The following is a 15064-nucleotide window of genomic DNA, read 5'->3' on the forward strand; positions in this document are numbered from 1 at the left end:
GGATAGTGTGCAAATTGCTTAGTGAGATTTATGAACATATTCATTGCTTATATAAACTATCTGACACTGTGTCAATGCTGGATATGCTACTGTCATTTGCTCATGCCTGCACTCTTTCTGACTATGGTAGGTTACTTTCTTTGGGATAAATATGTTGCATACTGAAATTTGTATTCCTTTCAAGCAATTTTATATAACAATTATGAATGTTGTACTTTTTTTTTTTTTTACCTGAAATGTAGTCTCTTGCCTGTGGTCTTAGACTAAGACTCAAAATAAAGTAAATTTACCCTTGAAATTCATTTTAAAAGTTGGAAAATTGTTTACTGAGAAATTGATAAATGAAAAATAAAATACTACAAGAAACTTGAAGGTTCCCCAAATAGGAAAGATCGAAAAGCTGCCTTCTTGGTAGAAATTACAATGATCCAAACTGATAAAGTGCAAATCTGAAGACTAATTGGAAGGAGTGTGACATGGACGAGGGAAATGAACCTCCAAAGTGAATATTTTCTGAACTAGTTCTGTAGATGTGAGCATCTCAAGATCAGGAGTTATGTCATATATTTTTGTATCCCAAGTCTGTACACAAGCCTTGAATATAAGTGTTAAGTGATTTTCTATTATTAAATGAAGACTTCAAATTAACCCCTTGAAATTTCTTATCCAGCTTACCAGTAGTAACTATAATCCAGTATAGAAATTTGTAGAACTAGTATGTGATAATTAAGGTTGAATAATTGTGGACTTAGTATCATTAATAACTTTGAATTTCTAGTTAAAATCACCAGTAACATTTCTCAAGTACTTATGCCACTTAGTTTTTGATGGGAAATAAGTATCTTACAAAGTTGTTTCATATTTTTATATTTCTTATGGAAATGTTAACTTTTTCAATTGCTTTTTTTATTTTCTCTCTCTTTCTTTAAGGTATTTATTTATTTTGAGAGAAAAAAAGTGTGCATGAATGCACCAGTGCAGTGCAGGGGCAGAGACAGAGAATCCAAGCAGGCTTCATGCTATTAGCATGGAGCCTGATGTGGGGCTTGATCCCACGAAATGTAAGATCATAACCTGAGCTGAAATCAAGAGTTGGAGGCTTAACTGACCGAGCCACCCAGGCACCCTCAATTGGTATTTTATAAGTCAGAGCTTTTCGGTCTGTTAGATCTCCTTTGGAGTCAAAACCTTAACTTAACTATTTTAATAATAGTTTTCTTAACTATTAAGATATTTGATGTTGCCCCATTTTAATTTGAGAGGGATCATCCTGAAACTCAAACCTATAAATAATGACTTTGGGCGTTAAAATGCTTTTGAAATAGTTTAAAAATTATTTTCTAACCAACCTCCTTTTATAATGAATACTTTTGAGTTTATCCATGTGTTTCCTCTAGAGGCACATAGGATTTTAGTGTTTACTTGTCCCCAAACCCTTTTTTTTCTCCCTTTACCTTGGAAGGTATTCATGGAGACCTCATCACTATTTGTTTCTATAAATTAACAATATATTTTATGTCTGTTTTGACTATTATCTGGGTATTCTTTTTAGGCAAAACTTCTATAAAGGTTCAGACATAAAATTATTTTTATATTTGGTTTTACTCTATATTCATACCCCACTTGAAAAGCTAAGTACGCCAAATTTGAAATAATGCTGAAGGTGGGAATTAAGTAAATGTGCAATTTTGTAGTACTGGTGATTAATTGTTATTTTAAAAGTGTCATCAATGGCTAGTTGATTCTTTATTCTACACAAATTTGAAAATGTTATGAACTGTTTTAGAGCCCAGGACAATGACAAGGAACTAAATCCTACAGTTCCCTGGAAGTGAATAAAAGTTGTGATGGTGATTAGAATGTGTCTATTATAATCTAGAGGGATTTAGGTAGAGATTAGGGTAAAATAATATCTTAATGTTATTGTCCCAAATTGACCCTAGTAAAGTCCCATGTACAACACCACAGGCCATTAAATATATTAATCTTACAGTTCTTTTTTTTGTTTGTTTTTTCAGTTCGGCCAGAATTTACCGATACTTTAGCAATCAAACAGGGCTGGCATCCCATTCTTGAAAAAATATCTGTGGAAAAACCTATTGCCAACAATACCTTTATTACAGAAGGAAGTAATTTTTTGATCATAACTGGACCTAATATGAGTGGGAAATCCACATATTTAAAACAGATTGCTCTTTGTCAGATTATGGCCCAGATTGGTAAGTTATGGCTTTGCTTTATACTTACCAATTCTGATCCTCATTTAAAATGCCTTGTGCCTGGTATTTTAGATCCAGGTGCCTAATTAACCCAAGGAAGTTTGGAGGAGGTTTTCTTACTTAAAAGTATATGTGTCTACTATGTAGACTATAACTTTTGCTATTTGGTATTGGGTAAGCTCCATCCAGTTTGGATTGTACTGTACTAAAAATTTTGTTGGATGTAACAAGTTAAAACTACCTTACTGTAACTATTAATGTTGTATCAATTATTACTAAACTGAATCATATCATTATTTCTGATTGAAAACCGAGCTTTGTTGTGAAAAAGTGAAATAAGTAGGATAAGCTGCTGCCTTTAATAACTCATGTAAGATTTTTACCAAATTATAACACTGGGGAGAGAAACATCTTTTACTTAATTAAGGGCTACCAGTAACTTGGGGGCAGCGGTTGATACATTAACATATGTGTGCACACACATGCATATAAATGGCTGTCTTTAGCCCAACATTGTCATGTATTTCTTGGTGTAGAGGCACAACTTAGCTCTGAAAACTAGGTTTCCTTGAGAACTCTATGAATCCGAAATGAGATGATTTGCCCTAATGCAGTGGTTCTCAATCAGGGATGATTTAGCCTCCCCCCAGCCCCCACTCCCACAAATTTGGCGATCTGGATACATTTTTGATTGTCACAGCTGAGAGGAGTGTAGAGTCCAGAGATGTTGCTGAACATCTTACAGTGCGCAAAACAGTCTTCTCCCCACCCTCCTCCCAACCCTTGATAGACCTCAGAAAAATTATCCAGCCCAAGATGTTAGTAGTGTGGTGGTTGATAAACCCTGGCCTAATGTAATGAATTGTAAGGGGAATACAGCAATAATAATATTGGTGATATAGTACTGATTTACCCTTATTACTGGGAAAGAAAATCAGATATGAGTGAATGAAGAGTAAATATTTTATTTGGTTTATGGTTTCATTGGATTGAAAAGGACATCTTAGCTAATCTTGTTCTGATTCATATGTGACATAATAATCTTGCTTGTATTTGTGAGGAGCTCTGTCCTTTTAAAAGAACAGAGTATGCAATCGCTGGGTCTCTCTAATTGTAGAGCGTTCATTATACTGAATTGAAATCTGACTTTGTATAACTTCTACTCATTAGTCCTAATTCTTCTATGTATCATAGAATAACCTAGTCTCTTTTGATAATAGCCTATCAAATATTAGAAGAAAATCATTCTACTTGTCACTCATTTTAAACCTCTAAGATACCTAGAAGTATATATAGTATCTCACATAATCTGATTGTAAAGGAAATAGTAGAACTTGAAAGGCATGGAGATGAAGAACATAGGCTTTGGAGCTAGACCTAGCTTGTCTAGTTACTAGCTCTGTGATCTTAGGCAAATTACTTAACTTCCTTAGTTTTCCTATCTGTAAGTGAAAATTATAATAGTATCTAATTCTAAGAGTTGTTGTAATGATTAAGTGAAATAATGTGTATAAAATATGATAGACATAAGGTAAGGGTGTGAAAAAGGAGACTTTCCAGACACAGTAAGAACATGTTCTAAAAACAGTATGGTATGCCCAAGGAAGTACAAGAGGTTTTGTAATTCCTTTGGAGAGCAAAGAGTGGCTGTGAGTAGTAGTAGGATACAAAGCCAAAGACATGGGCAGGAGCCAGATCATGAAGGGCCTTAGGTACTTCACTGAGGAGATTGGACTTTACCCAGAGATCTATAGGGAGCTTTTGAAATTTAAACAAGAGAATGGCCTGATTGGATTTGACTTTGGATAGATCACTCTGACTGATGTATGGTTAGATGAGAGCCAGACCAGAAGCAAAATATCAGCTGGGGGCTTCTGTAATAAATTAGATAAAAAAGTGTAGAAAGCCTTTTTGGTAAAGGTAAATACAAATGAACTAAGAGGAGAAAGTACAAATGTATTCTGTATATGCTGTATTCTCCACTTGGGGCTTTCACATTTATTTTCCCACTTGATCCTTCCGGAAATCCTATGAGTAAGCTGTATTTAAGAGATCTATTTTCTCAAGTGTGATCATTATAATCACTATTGTTATTGTTACTTTTATTTTTAGTAGTATTATCCTGACTTATGCTTTCTTTTCCTGCTGGTCATTTTTCCTTAGAGAATAATCCTATTCTTCATCCTTATCTTGGCTTTAAGTCCTCAAACAATCAGGGTTTTGTTTCTTCACTCCCATTATTTCACCATTTTGTTCTATATGCTTGCTACTTTTCCCATTGTATATTTTCATCCTCTTATGATTTTGGAATGCCTTTTATGTCTCATTCTGTACGGAGATAGGTGCATTAATCAGATTGATTTGCTTTCAAATGGTGAATATTTTAGATTAGTTAGTATGATAACTTCTCAGGCAGAAATAGTCTCATGGATGAAAACTCATGGATGAAAACTTTTAAAAAATTAAATGTTTTGCTTTCATTCTAATTCTGGGTATTTCTATACATTTCTAATAACAGATATTTCCTTATACATCTTTCTGTAACAGTTATATCAATTTAGGCTTCATAAGCATTTCCTTCAAATTTTCATATTTTGAATGTTTTTCATCTAACTATATTAAAATTTTTATGAGGCTTATAATATTTCTTTTTTTAAAAGTCAATGTATTTTTTAAGTTTATTTACTTTGAGAGAAAGAGAGTGGGACAGAGAGTGAGGAAGAGAGAGAGAATCCGAAATAGGCTCTACACTGTCAGGAAAGAGCCCAACACAGGGCTCAAACTCAAGAACAGTGAGATCATTATCTTAGGCAAAATCAAGAGTCAGAGGCTTAACTGAGCCACCCAGGTGCTCAAGTTTATAATATTTCTAATGTACTTGAATTTATGCTATATTATTTAACTTCCAAATAACTATGTGCAATAGTAAGGGCAAGTATTTCCATTTATATATGAGAAAGATGAGACTGAGAGTCTAATTGGTGCCCAAAGATGCATGATAAGTGACAGGGCTGGGACCATGTCATCTAACTCTACATCCAGTGATCTTCTTTCTACTACGTAATCCTTAGATCAGCTAATAAGTAATGAGTTGGTGAAAAGTGAAAAATATTAGTACTTATATTTTAAAACATTTCAATTGACTCTGACCTTCTATTTTACAGGATCATATGTTCCAGCAGAATATTCTTCCTTTAGAATTGCTGAACAGATTTTTACAAGAATCAGTACTGATGATGATATTGAAACAAATTCATCAACATTCATGAAGGAAATGAAAGAGGTACCTAAACTTAACTTTTCTTATGTTAAACTCATGTTAAATTCTTCCACTAATGACCAATTTTTATGTAAGAAACTATCCTTATACTAAAACATGCAGATGTGCTTATACTCCTCTACAAGAGACAGAGGGCAGTCAAAGACAGCAGCTTCCTACTTTCTGTCTTATGTGGAAATGGAAGAGGTTTTACTGAAAAATACACTTCTAGAGAAAAAGCTAGTATTATTGAACAAAAAACATGCTTTCATGTTTTTACATGGAATATATAAAAGACTTTTCAGAAAACAATGACCTATTCAAGACCATTTTGCATAGTATCTATCATTCCTGTTAGGCTTGATTTTAAAATAAAAGATGATTGGATGCTTTTAAAAATCACCATCGTGTATGCCCCTTTAGAATTTTCACTTTCTGTAAAAATCCGTGTGTCCTCACCTTTTTCTGATCTGAGCCAGATGTCAAATAGACTTGAAGGGCTAAAGGAATTCAGTATAGTTTTTGGGCTATCTTAAGTAGGTAGAAATTAATGGACCACTGTAGAGTTAGATAACTTTTTGTAGATAGGGGGAGAATGGTTATTATTTATGACACTGTGTATGACTTTTACATAATTATTTAGTATGTATTGAGTATCTGTGGGAGAATATAGCAATATACTAGGTGCTTGAGGTGTATTTTTAAATGGTCCTAGCTCTCAAGAAGCTTAGCCTTAATAGAAAGGTGAAATGGCCATGAAATTTACTTTTGTGTCAGGACATAATGTGGATGGAATTCTATTTTTTGAGAAAGAGATTAATACTCTTCAGTTGAGAAGTAGCATTTCTGTCAAAGTTAGTCCTTGTTGAGCATGTATTTAAATTGGTTTAAATAGGAATCAATGGGCTTGGATACTTTCTCTTTAATTTTTCTCTCTTTACTCTCTAGAGAGATGTTAAAATAAACTTGAGAAATAGTTTTGAGTATGTTATGACAATTGATTAGTCATTTGTGGAGAAGAAAATGACCATCTTTGTGCTTTATTTAGATATTTAATTCATTGCTTAGTTTTACTTTACTGTATCTAAAACATCAATATTTTAGATAATGGTTATTTACTCTCTGTTGTCTCATGCACATATGCATGTCTGTTTATGTATATATCAGTTATTCTATTGAAATTATTAGTCATGAGATTTTTAGAAGAAAAGCAATGTGTTAGTTTCTGCCTAGCAGGATATCTTTATAAAAATATGTTTTGGATGAATTATTAGAGACTGGATTTTTCCTCATTTTTTTAAATGGTAGTGACAGCTGTTTGTTACAATGAATAACATTAAAATTATATTTTCCAGATAGCATACATTCTACATAATGCTAATAACAAATCACTCATATTAATTGATGAGCTTGGCAGAGGTACTAATACAGAAGAAGGTATTGGCATTTGTTATGCTGTTTGTGAATATCTGCTGAGTTTAAAGGTATTCTCTATCTCTTTTAAGTGTATTAATTCTTAGTCCTTTTTTGATGTATCCTTTATATATTTATCATGAATGGATTTTACAGACACCTATAGAAAGCTCTTTAAACAATTTTAGGTGGTAAAAGCATACCATAGCATTTATATTTTTATTATTTCATTTCTGATGGAAGTAGAACAGCTAGTATGATAATCATGGTGTAGAAAGGAGGAAATCAAGAAATACAAATAATATTAAAACTAGTCACTTGGCTATAATCAAATTAAATAGCAAAACATGAAAACATTTCAATAATTGTCTCTGTGTGTAGTAACATTGACTAGGATGTCATAACATGAAGTGAAAAACTAGGCATCTGAGGTCATTTTATGGTAAATTTATTTTACTTACCCAACTAAAATTTCATTCCTTTAAAGAAAACAAGTTTTTAAAAATCCAGTATGTAAAACAGACTATGATTTTTGCTCTGTTATTAAGCTAATATGTAAAATATCAAAATATATATGGATATGAAAAAACTTAAAAATACTATTCCATATTTAAAGTTCCTTGAAATATCCCTAAAATGATGTTCTTTACCTTAAACGAGATTCCATAATGATTTATTATGTAGAATGAGAAAAATCTTATTTTATACTTGAAGGGTATATGATAAATCAGAAGTAATATTAATAGAGAACAGTAGTGTTTGTAAAACTGAATCTGTGTTGGTCGATCAGAATTTCTCATATAAATAAGATATATACATTACTTGTTAGGATTAAAAGTTAGTTAGTATCTGTGATGGTTAATTTTATACGTCAACCTGACTGGGCTACAGAGTACAGGACATTTGGTCAAACTGTATTTTGGGTGTATCTGTGAGGGTTTCTGGATGAGATTTGTATTTAAACTGGTAGACTGAGTAAAGCAGATTGCGCTCCCTAGTGTGGGTGGCTCCATCTAATCAGTTTTGAGTGGGGTCCAGTTGAAGACCTGAATAGAACAAAAAGGCTGACTTTTCTGGGAGTGAGAAGGTTAATTCCTGCCTGACTGCCTTTAATCTAGAGTCATTTTTTCCTGACTCTGGAGTAGAATTGAAACATCAGCTCATTTTGGATCTTGAGTCTGCCAGCATTTGGCTCAAGTTGGCAGAAGTTTGGTTCTGAGGCCTTTAGATTCAGACTAGAACTACACAGTCACCTCTCCTGGGTCTCCAACTTGTTGATTGCAGACCTGGGGAGTTATCAGTGTCTATAATCATATGAGCCAATTCCTAATAGTAAATCAGTCAATCAGTCTCTCTCCTTATTCCTCCCTCCCTCTACACAACCCCCCCCCCCACACACCCTATTAATTTTGTTTTTCTGGAGAACCCTGACTTACAGATTTTTTTTAATGTGAAATTTATTGTCCAATTGGTTTCCATACAACACCCAGTGCTCATCCCAACAGGTGCCCTCCTCAATGCCCATCACCCACCCGCCCCTCCCTCTCACCCCCATCAACTCTCAGATTGTTCTCAGTTTTTAAGAGTCTCTTATAGTTTGGCTCCCTCCCTCTCTAACTTTTTTTTTTTCCTTTCCCTCCCCCATGGTCTTCTGTTAAGTTTCTCAGGGTCCACATAAGAGTGAAAACATATGGTATCTGTCTTTCTCTGTATGAATTATTTCACTTAGCATAACACTCTCAAGTTCCATCCACATTGCTACAAATGGCCAGATTCTATTCTTTCTCACTGCCAAGTAGTATTCCATTGTGTATATAAACCACATCTTCTTTATCCATTTGTCAGTTGATGGACATTTAGGTGCTTTCCATAATTTGGCTATTGTTGAAAGTACTGCTATAAACATTGGGGTACAAGTGCCCCTATGCATCATGCCTCTACTCCTGTATCCCTTGGGTCAATTCCTAGCAGTGCTATTTCTGGGTCATAGGGTAGATCTGTTTTTAATTTTTTGAGGAACCTCCACACTTCCAGAGCGGCTGCATCAGTTTGCATTCCCACCAGCAGTGCAAGAGGGTTCCCGTTTCTCCACATCCTCACCGGCATCTATAGTCTCCTGATTTGTTCATTTTAGCCACTCTGACTGGCATGAGGTGGTATCTGAGTGTGGTTTTGATTCAGATTTTGGTATTGAAGTGGTTCTAGAGGAATTTTAAGGACGGATTTTCTGAATTGGTTCTGGAGTTTCTGGAATTGACTCTCTGATCTGATTAGATTTATTTTATTTATTTTACTCAAAGACTTTTGTTTTATTATATACATGGGCTGGGACTGATGGGAAGGGGTAGATGTAGTGGGCAACCATGGTCCAGATTAGTATTGGACGCCCATACCGATGGCCATGGATATGCTAAAGGTGCCACCACTCTGCATGATGGTTTTCCTGATGCTGCTCATCAGCAACCAATTTCACATTCCAATCCTGAGACAGGAAGAAATATTGAAGAGCACCCTGGCTGCCATGCCCACTGCATAGCCTGTCACAAAGCCCATCTTCATGTGGTTGAAGCAGCTTGCCTGGAACTGTGTATAGGCCCCAGAGCCACAAGGATCCTCTTAGTGTTCAGGTCCCTGCACTGTGGTGCCCCCACCTCACTTCTAATCTGATTAGATTTAAAGATACTAAGGACTTGGGGCGCCTGGGTGGCGCAGTCGGTTAAGCGTCCGACTTCAGCCAGGTCACGATCTCGCGGTCCGTGGGTTCGAGCCCCGCATCAGGCTCTGGGCTGATGGCTCAGAGCCTGGAGCCTGTTTCCGATTCTGTGTCTCTCTCTCTCTCTGCCCCTCCCCCGTTCATGCTTTGTCTCTCTCTGTCCCAAAAATAAATAAACGTTGAAAAAAAAAAAAAAGATACTAAGGACTCTATTTCTAGTAGTAGAGAGCACTAGTCATCCATAGTGTAAGGGTGGCCTCAGCAGAGGAGGATTTTAATAATCAAGTGGAAAGGATGACCCGTTCTGTTGATACCAATTGGCCTCTTTCCCCAGTTACCCCTGCCATCATCCAATGAACTCATGAACAAAGTGGCCATGGTGGCATGGATGGAGACTATACATGGGCTCAGTAACAGATTTCCACTCACCATGGCTGACCTGGCTACAACTGTTGCTGAGTGCCCAATCTGCCTGCAGCAGAGACCAACAGTGAGCCTCCAATGGCACCATTCCCTGAGGTGATCAACCAGCTGCCTAGTGGCAAGTTGATTACATTGGACTGCTTCCATCATGAGTGGAACAGCAATTTGTTCTTACTAATGACTAGACACTCTAAATATAGATTTTCCTTTCCTGTACATATTGTTTGTGCTGAAACTATTACCCATGAACTTAATGCTTTATCCACCATTGTGGTATTTCACACAGAATTGTTTCTGATCAAGGAATTCACTTCATATCAAAGTGCAGCAATGGCCTTTTGCTCATGGAATTCACTGGTTTTATCATGTTCCCTACAATCCTGAGCAGCTGGCTTGATAGAATGGTGGAATGGCCTTTTGAAGACTAAGTTACAGCAATTTCTAGGTGGCAATATCTTGCATGGCTGGGCAAGGTTTTCTAGAAACTTGTATATGCTCTGAATCAGCACCCATTATATGGTGCTGTTTTTCCTAGAGCCAGGATTCATGGGTCTAGGAATTAAGAAATGGAAATGGGAGTAGCACCACTCAACTATTACCCCTGGTGACCTGCTTGCAAGATGTTTGACTCCTGTCCTCTGGACCTTATGCACTACTGGCCTAGAGAGCTTAGTTCCAAAGGGAGAAATGCTTCCACAAACACACAACAATGATTTCATTCCACTGAAAGTTAAGACTGCCACCAAGCCACTCTGGGTTCTTCATGCCTCTGAATCAATAGGCAAAGAAGGGAGGTACTGCACAGGCTGTAGTGACTGATCCTGACTTCCAGTGGGAAATTGGATTACCAATCCATAATGGAGGTAAGAAAGAATAATTCTGGAATACAGGAGATCCCTAAGGGGTCTTGGTATTAGCATTCCTTGTGATTAATGTCAATTGAAAACTACAGCAACGCAATCCTGGCATGACTTCTAATGGCCCAGATCCTTTAGGAGTGAAGGTTTAGGCCATTCCATCAGGTAAAGAACCATGACCAGCTGAGGTGCTTGCTGAAGGCAAAGGGAATACAAAATACATAGTGGAAGAAGGTAGTTACCAACTATGAGCATGTGACCAGTTACAGATGAGGACTGTAATTGTCATGAATAATGAGTATTTCTTCCTTATTTTGTTATGAATTTGTATGTATTTGTTTTCTTTCCTCTCTTATTCCCTTATCATGTGACATAAGATGTACTGAATTTATATCAGTATGTTTAACTATTATTACTTTTATGTCAATAGTATTTAAGTTACAAGATATCAAGGAGAAGAGTAAATGTCACTCAAGGACTTTATGTCCCCTTAGGGGAAGGGATTGGTACATTCTCTTGTATGCAGGATAGTTGAAACATGTTAGGTGGAGTTATGACCTTGTTGTTGTCTTTATTTGGAGATTAGGTATGGTTTTAAGAGATGGTGTATAGGTACCAATTTGACAAGAGCTGGCCTTGTGTTAGTTAATTTTATATGTCAAATTGACTAGACCACAGAGTGCCCAGTTTGGTCAAACATCATTCTGGGTGTATCTGTTCTGAAGGTGTTTCTGGATAAGATTAACATGAGAATTGGTAGACTGAGGAAAACAGATTGCTCTCCCTAATGTGGGTGGGCCTAATCCAATCAGTTGAAGATTTGAACACAACCAAAAGGCTGACCCTCTTGGGAGTAAGAGGTAACTCCTTCTGCCTGACTGCCTTCAATCTGGAACACTAGTTCTTTCCTTCCATCATATTTGAACTGAAACATCAGCACTTTTTAGGTTTTGAGCCTGCTGGCATTCAGACAGGAACTACACCATCAACTCTCCTGGATCTCTAGTTGGCTGACGGTAGATCTGAGAATTTGTCAGCCTCCATAATCACATGAGCCAATTCTTTATAATAAATCTTTTTATATGTGTATATATAATCTACAAATTATATGTACATACATATATATACATATATATATATATATATATATATATATAAAATCTTTATGCAGTATTGATATACACACTTACATAGTAGAAGATACATGTATTTCCTGTTGGTTCTGTTTCCTGAGAGAACAGTAATTATAGTATCCATTTCTGAGATATTATGTAACAGCTGAAAATAATGCTTTTACTAATATTTTGAATACCTGTCTTAGTTTGGGCTGCTATAGACAACAGAAATTTATTTTTCACTGTTCTGGAAAGTAGAATGTTGAGATCAGGGTTCTGTATGGTAGGGAGAACCTTTTTTCCAGGTTGTAGACTGTCAAGTTCTTATTGTGTCCTTGCATGGTAGAGAGGGCGAAAGAGCTCTCTGGGGTGACTTTTAAAACAGCACTGATCTTATTCATGAGGGCTCTACCCTCACAACCTAATCACCTCCCAAAGGCTCCACCTCCTAACACCATCACACTGGAAGTTATGATTTCAACATTTGAATTTGAGGGGGGACACAGACATTTAGTCCATAATAATATCCTTTACCAGTATAAATAACTTAGTAAAAATATAATTATTGCTGTTTACTTTTAAGGTGCTTAGAAGTAATTATTATTTTCTAAGTTACTATAATAGGTTGGTTTGATAAATAAATTTTGAAGATAAATAAACAAACATGTTCCTTAGCTTCTAGTTTACTGGGTTTCTAAATATTTTCCTGTTGCTTTATAAATTAGGTTTGTTTTATGCCTCTTTTGATTTATTTAGTAGTTGAGTTTTTTCATTTTTCTGTCATAAACCTCTTGAAACCCCTTTTACATGGTTGATGCTGTTTGCCAGCCAAATATTTTCTTAATTTTTTTTTTTCAACGTTTATTTATTTTTGGGACAGAGAGAGACAGAGCATGAACGGGGGAGGGGCAGAGAGAGAGGGAGACACAGAATCGGAAACAGGCTCCAGGCTCTGAGCCATCAGCCCAGAGCCTGACGCGGGCCTCGAACTCACGGACCGCGAGATCGTGACCTGGCTGAAGTCGGACGCTTAACCGACTGCGCCACCCAGGCGCCCCAACCAGCCAAATATTTTCTTTTTAATGTCTTAACATTTTATTTTTCCAGTAATCACATATTTATAGTTTTCCATGGGTAATATCTTAACATAACCAATTATTCATATCTCTAGTTTAGTAATTCAGGGCTGAAAACCATGTGCTGGTTGTAAGTCACTTGAACCATCTGCCTCACTATCACTTAAATACTTCTGGCAAATAGAGTTTCCTGGGATTCCACATTACACCTACTGATTGAGAATTTGGGGGAGACAAGTACCAAGAATTTGCATCTTTAATAAACTCCCCAAGGGGTTACTAAAGTTTGAGAATCATTGTCTTAAGTATTATTCTCAATCTTTTCTTTCTTTCCTATAAGTACCTAACTCAAACACAGTACAAATCTAAAAATGCAAAACCTTTGTAATTTTGAATACCTAAGACAAACCATTGATTCCACTTTCCAAAAAATAGTTATATGGAGGGAAGCTACTTTTAAAGTAAAGTTTTTTCCAAGTTGAGAGAAATGGTATGATTTTGTTTGTAGATTACTTTTCTTTTTTTCTTTTTTATTTTTTTCAACGTTTATTTTATTTTTGGGACAGAGAGAGACAGAGCATGAACGGGGGGGGGGGGGGCAGAGAGAGAGGGAGACACAGAATCTGAAACAGGCTCCAGGCTCTGAGCCGTCAGCCCAGAGCCTGACGCGGGGCTCGAACTCACGGACCGCGAGATTGTGACCTGGCTGAAGTCGGATGCTTAGCCGACTGCGCCACCCAGGCGCCCCTGTAGATTACTTTTCTAATAAATGATTACTTCATTTAACAGCTTTATTTCTGATAAACTTTGTCTTTTCAATATCTTCAGATATTTTTTTAGGATCTTATTTTTAGATTTGTTGTCTTTCCTGTATTGTAACATTCACATAATGTGTAAACATAATAAACATGTTTCTTTCATTGAATATAAATTTGCAAAACATTTTGAAATGAATTGACCATTATTAGTTTCATCTCTGCATCTCTGCCAAGCTACTTGGAAAATCAAACTAATTTTTTTTTCTAGTTCATTTTGAAAATACTGATATTTGTTGTTACATATTCTAGGCATTTACACTGTTTGCTACACATTTCCTGGAACTATGTCATATAGAGGTCCTGTATCCTAATGTGGAAAACATGCATTTTGAAGTTCAGCATGTAAAGAACACCTCAAGAAATAAAGAAGCAATCTTGTATACCTACAAACTGTCTAGGGGACTCACAGAAGAAAAAAATTATGGTATTGCATATAGAAAGTATATCTATATAATATCTATTTATTGAAACACTACATATTCTCATAATTCTCCCCTTTACTTAGCTGTCAATGTAAGCAACTTTTCCTGTCATTCTTTTGGGCACTTACATTCTCTAAGACTATATTTTCTATGTCAAGCTCACATTATATACATATCAAGCTTATATTTAAACTTGTATTAATCAGTACCTATGTAGAATTACAACACATGAAAGCCTCATTTTTCTATTCTTAGAAAAATGTAATGTAGCCTATATTTGCAAGTTATAAATGAATTGAAGATTGTGTATTTCTTACACACTTTTTCAGTAACATCTGTTTTCTTCAGATGCAGGGAACTTGATAATTAAATCTAAAGTCTTAAAAGAGAATGTATTATTACCAAACCATATGATATTTATAAACTTGATTAGATATTTTCTATCTAAAACATTATGTGACATGCGTAAAATCTCATGGATTCAGAAAATTTTCAGTTGACCTATACATATAAAGTTTCTAAAATTGTTTTGTTTTATTTTATTTTATTTTATTTTAATTTTTTATTTTATTTTATTTATGTTATGTTATGTTATGTTATGTTATGTTATGTTATGTTATGTTATGTTATTTTTTGAGAGAGAAAGTGCATGCATGTGATTGGGGGACAGGCAGAGAGATTGGGAAAGAGAATCTTAAGCAGCATGAGCACCCAACAGGAGCCCAATATGGGCTCATTCTCACAACTTT

The 15064-nt window shown here is 35.6% G+C and overlaps 1 protein-coding gene across 1 annotated transcript in view; it reads left to right on the forward strand.

The window, feature by feature from the left end:
- Positions 1–15064, forward strand: part of MSH4 (mutS homolog 4) — a 93860-nt gene that overhangs the window by 72744 nt on the left and 6052 nt on the right. The window contains exons 14-18 of the mRNA XM_030326872.1: positions 2–126; positions 2019–2219; positions 5384–5502; positions 6834–6962; positions 14143–14317. Coding sequence (XP_030182732.1) covers positions 2–126; positions 2019–2219; positions 5384–5502; positions 6834–6962; positions 14143–14317 — 749 coding nt within the window. The remainder of the gene's footprint in view (position 1; positions 127–2018; positions 2220–5383; positions 5503–6833; positions 6963–14142; positions 14318–15064) is intronic.

Source organism: Lynx canadensis, chromosome C1, assembly GCF_007474595.2.
Source record: "Lynx canadensis isolate LIC74 chromosome C1, mLynCan4.pri.v2, whole genome shotgun sequence".
NCBI classification, from domain to species: Eukaryota; Metazoa; Chordata; class Mammalia; order Carnivora; family Felidae; genus Lynx; species Lynx canadensis.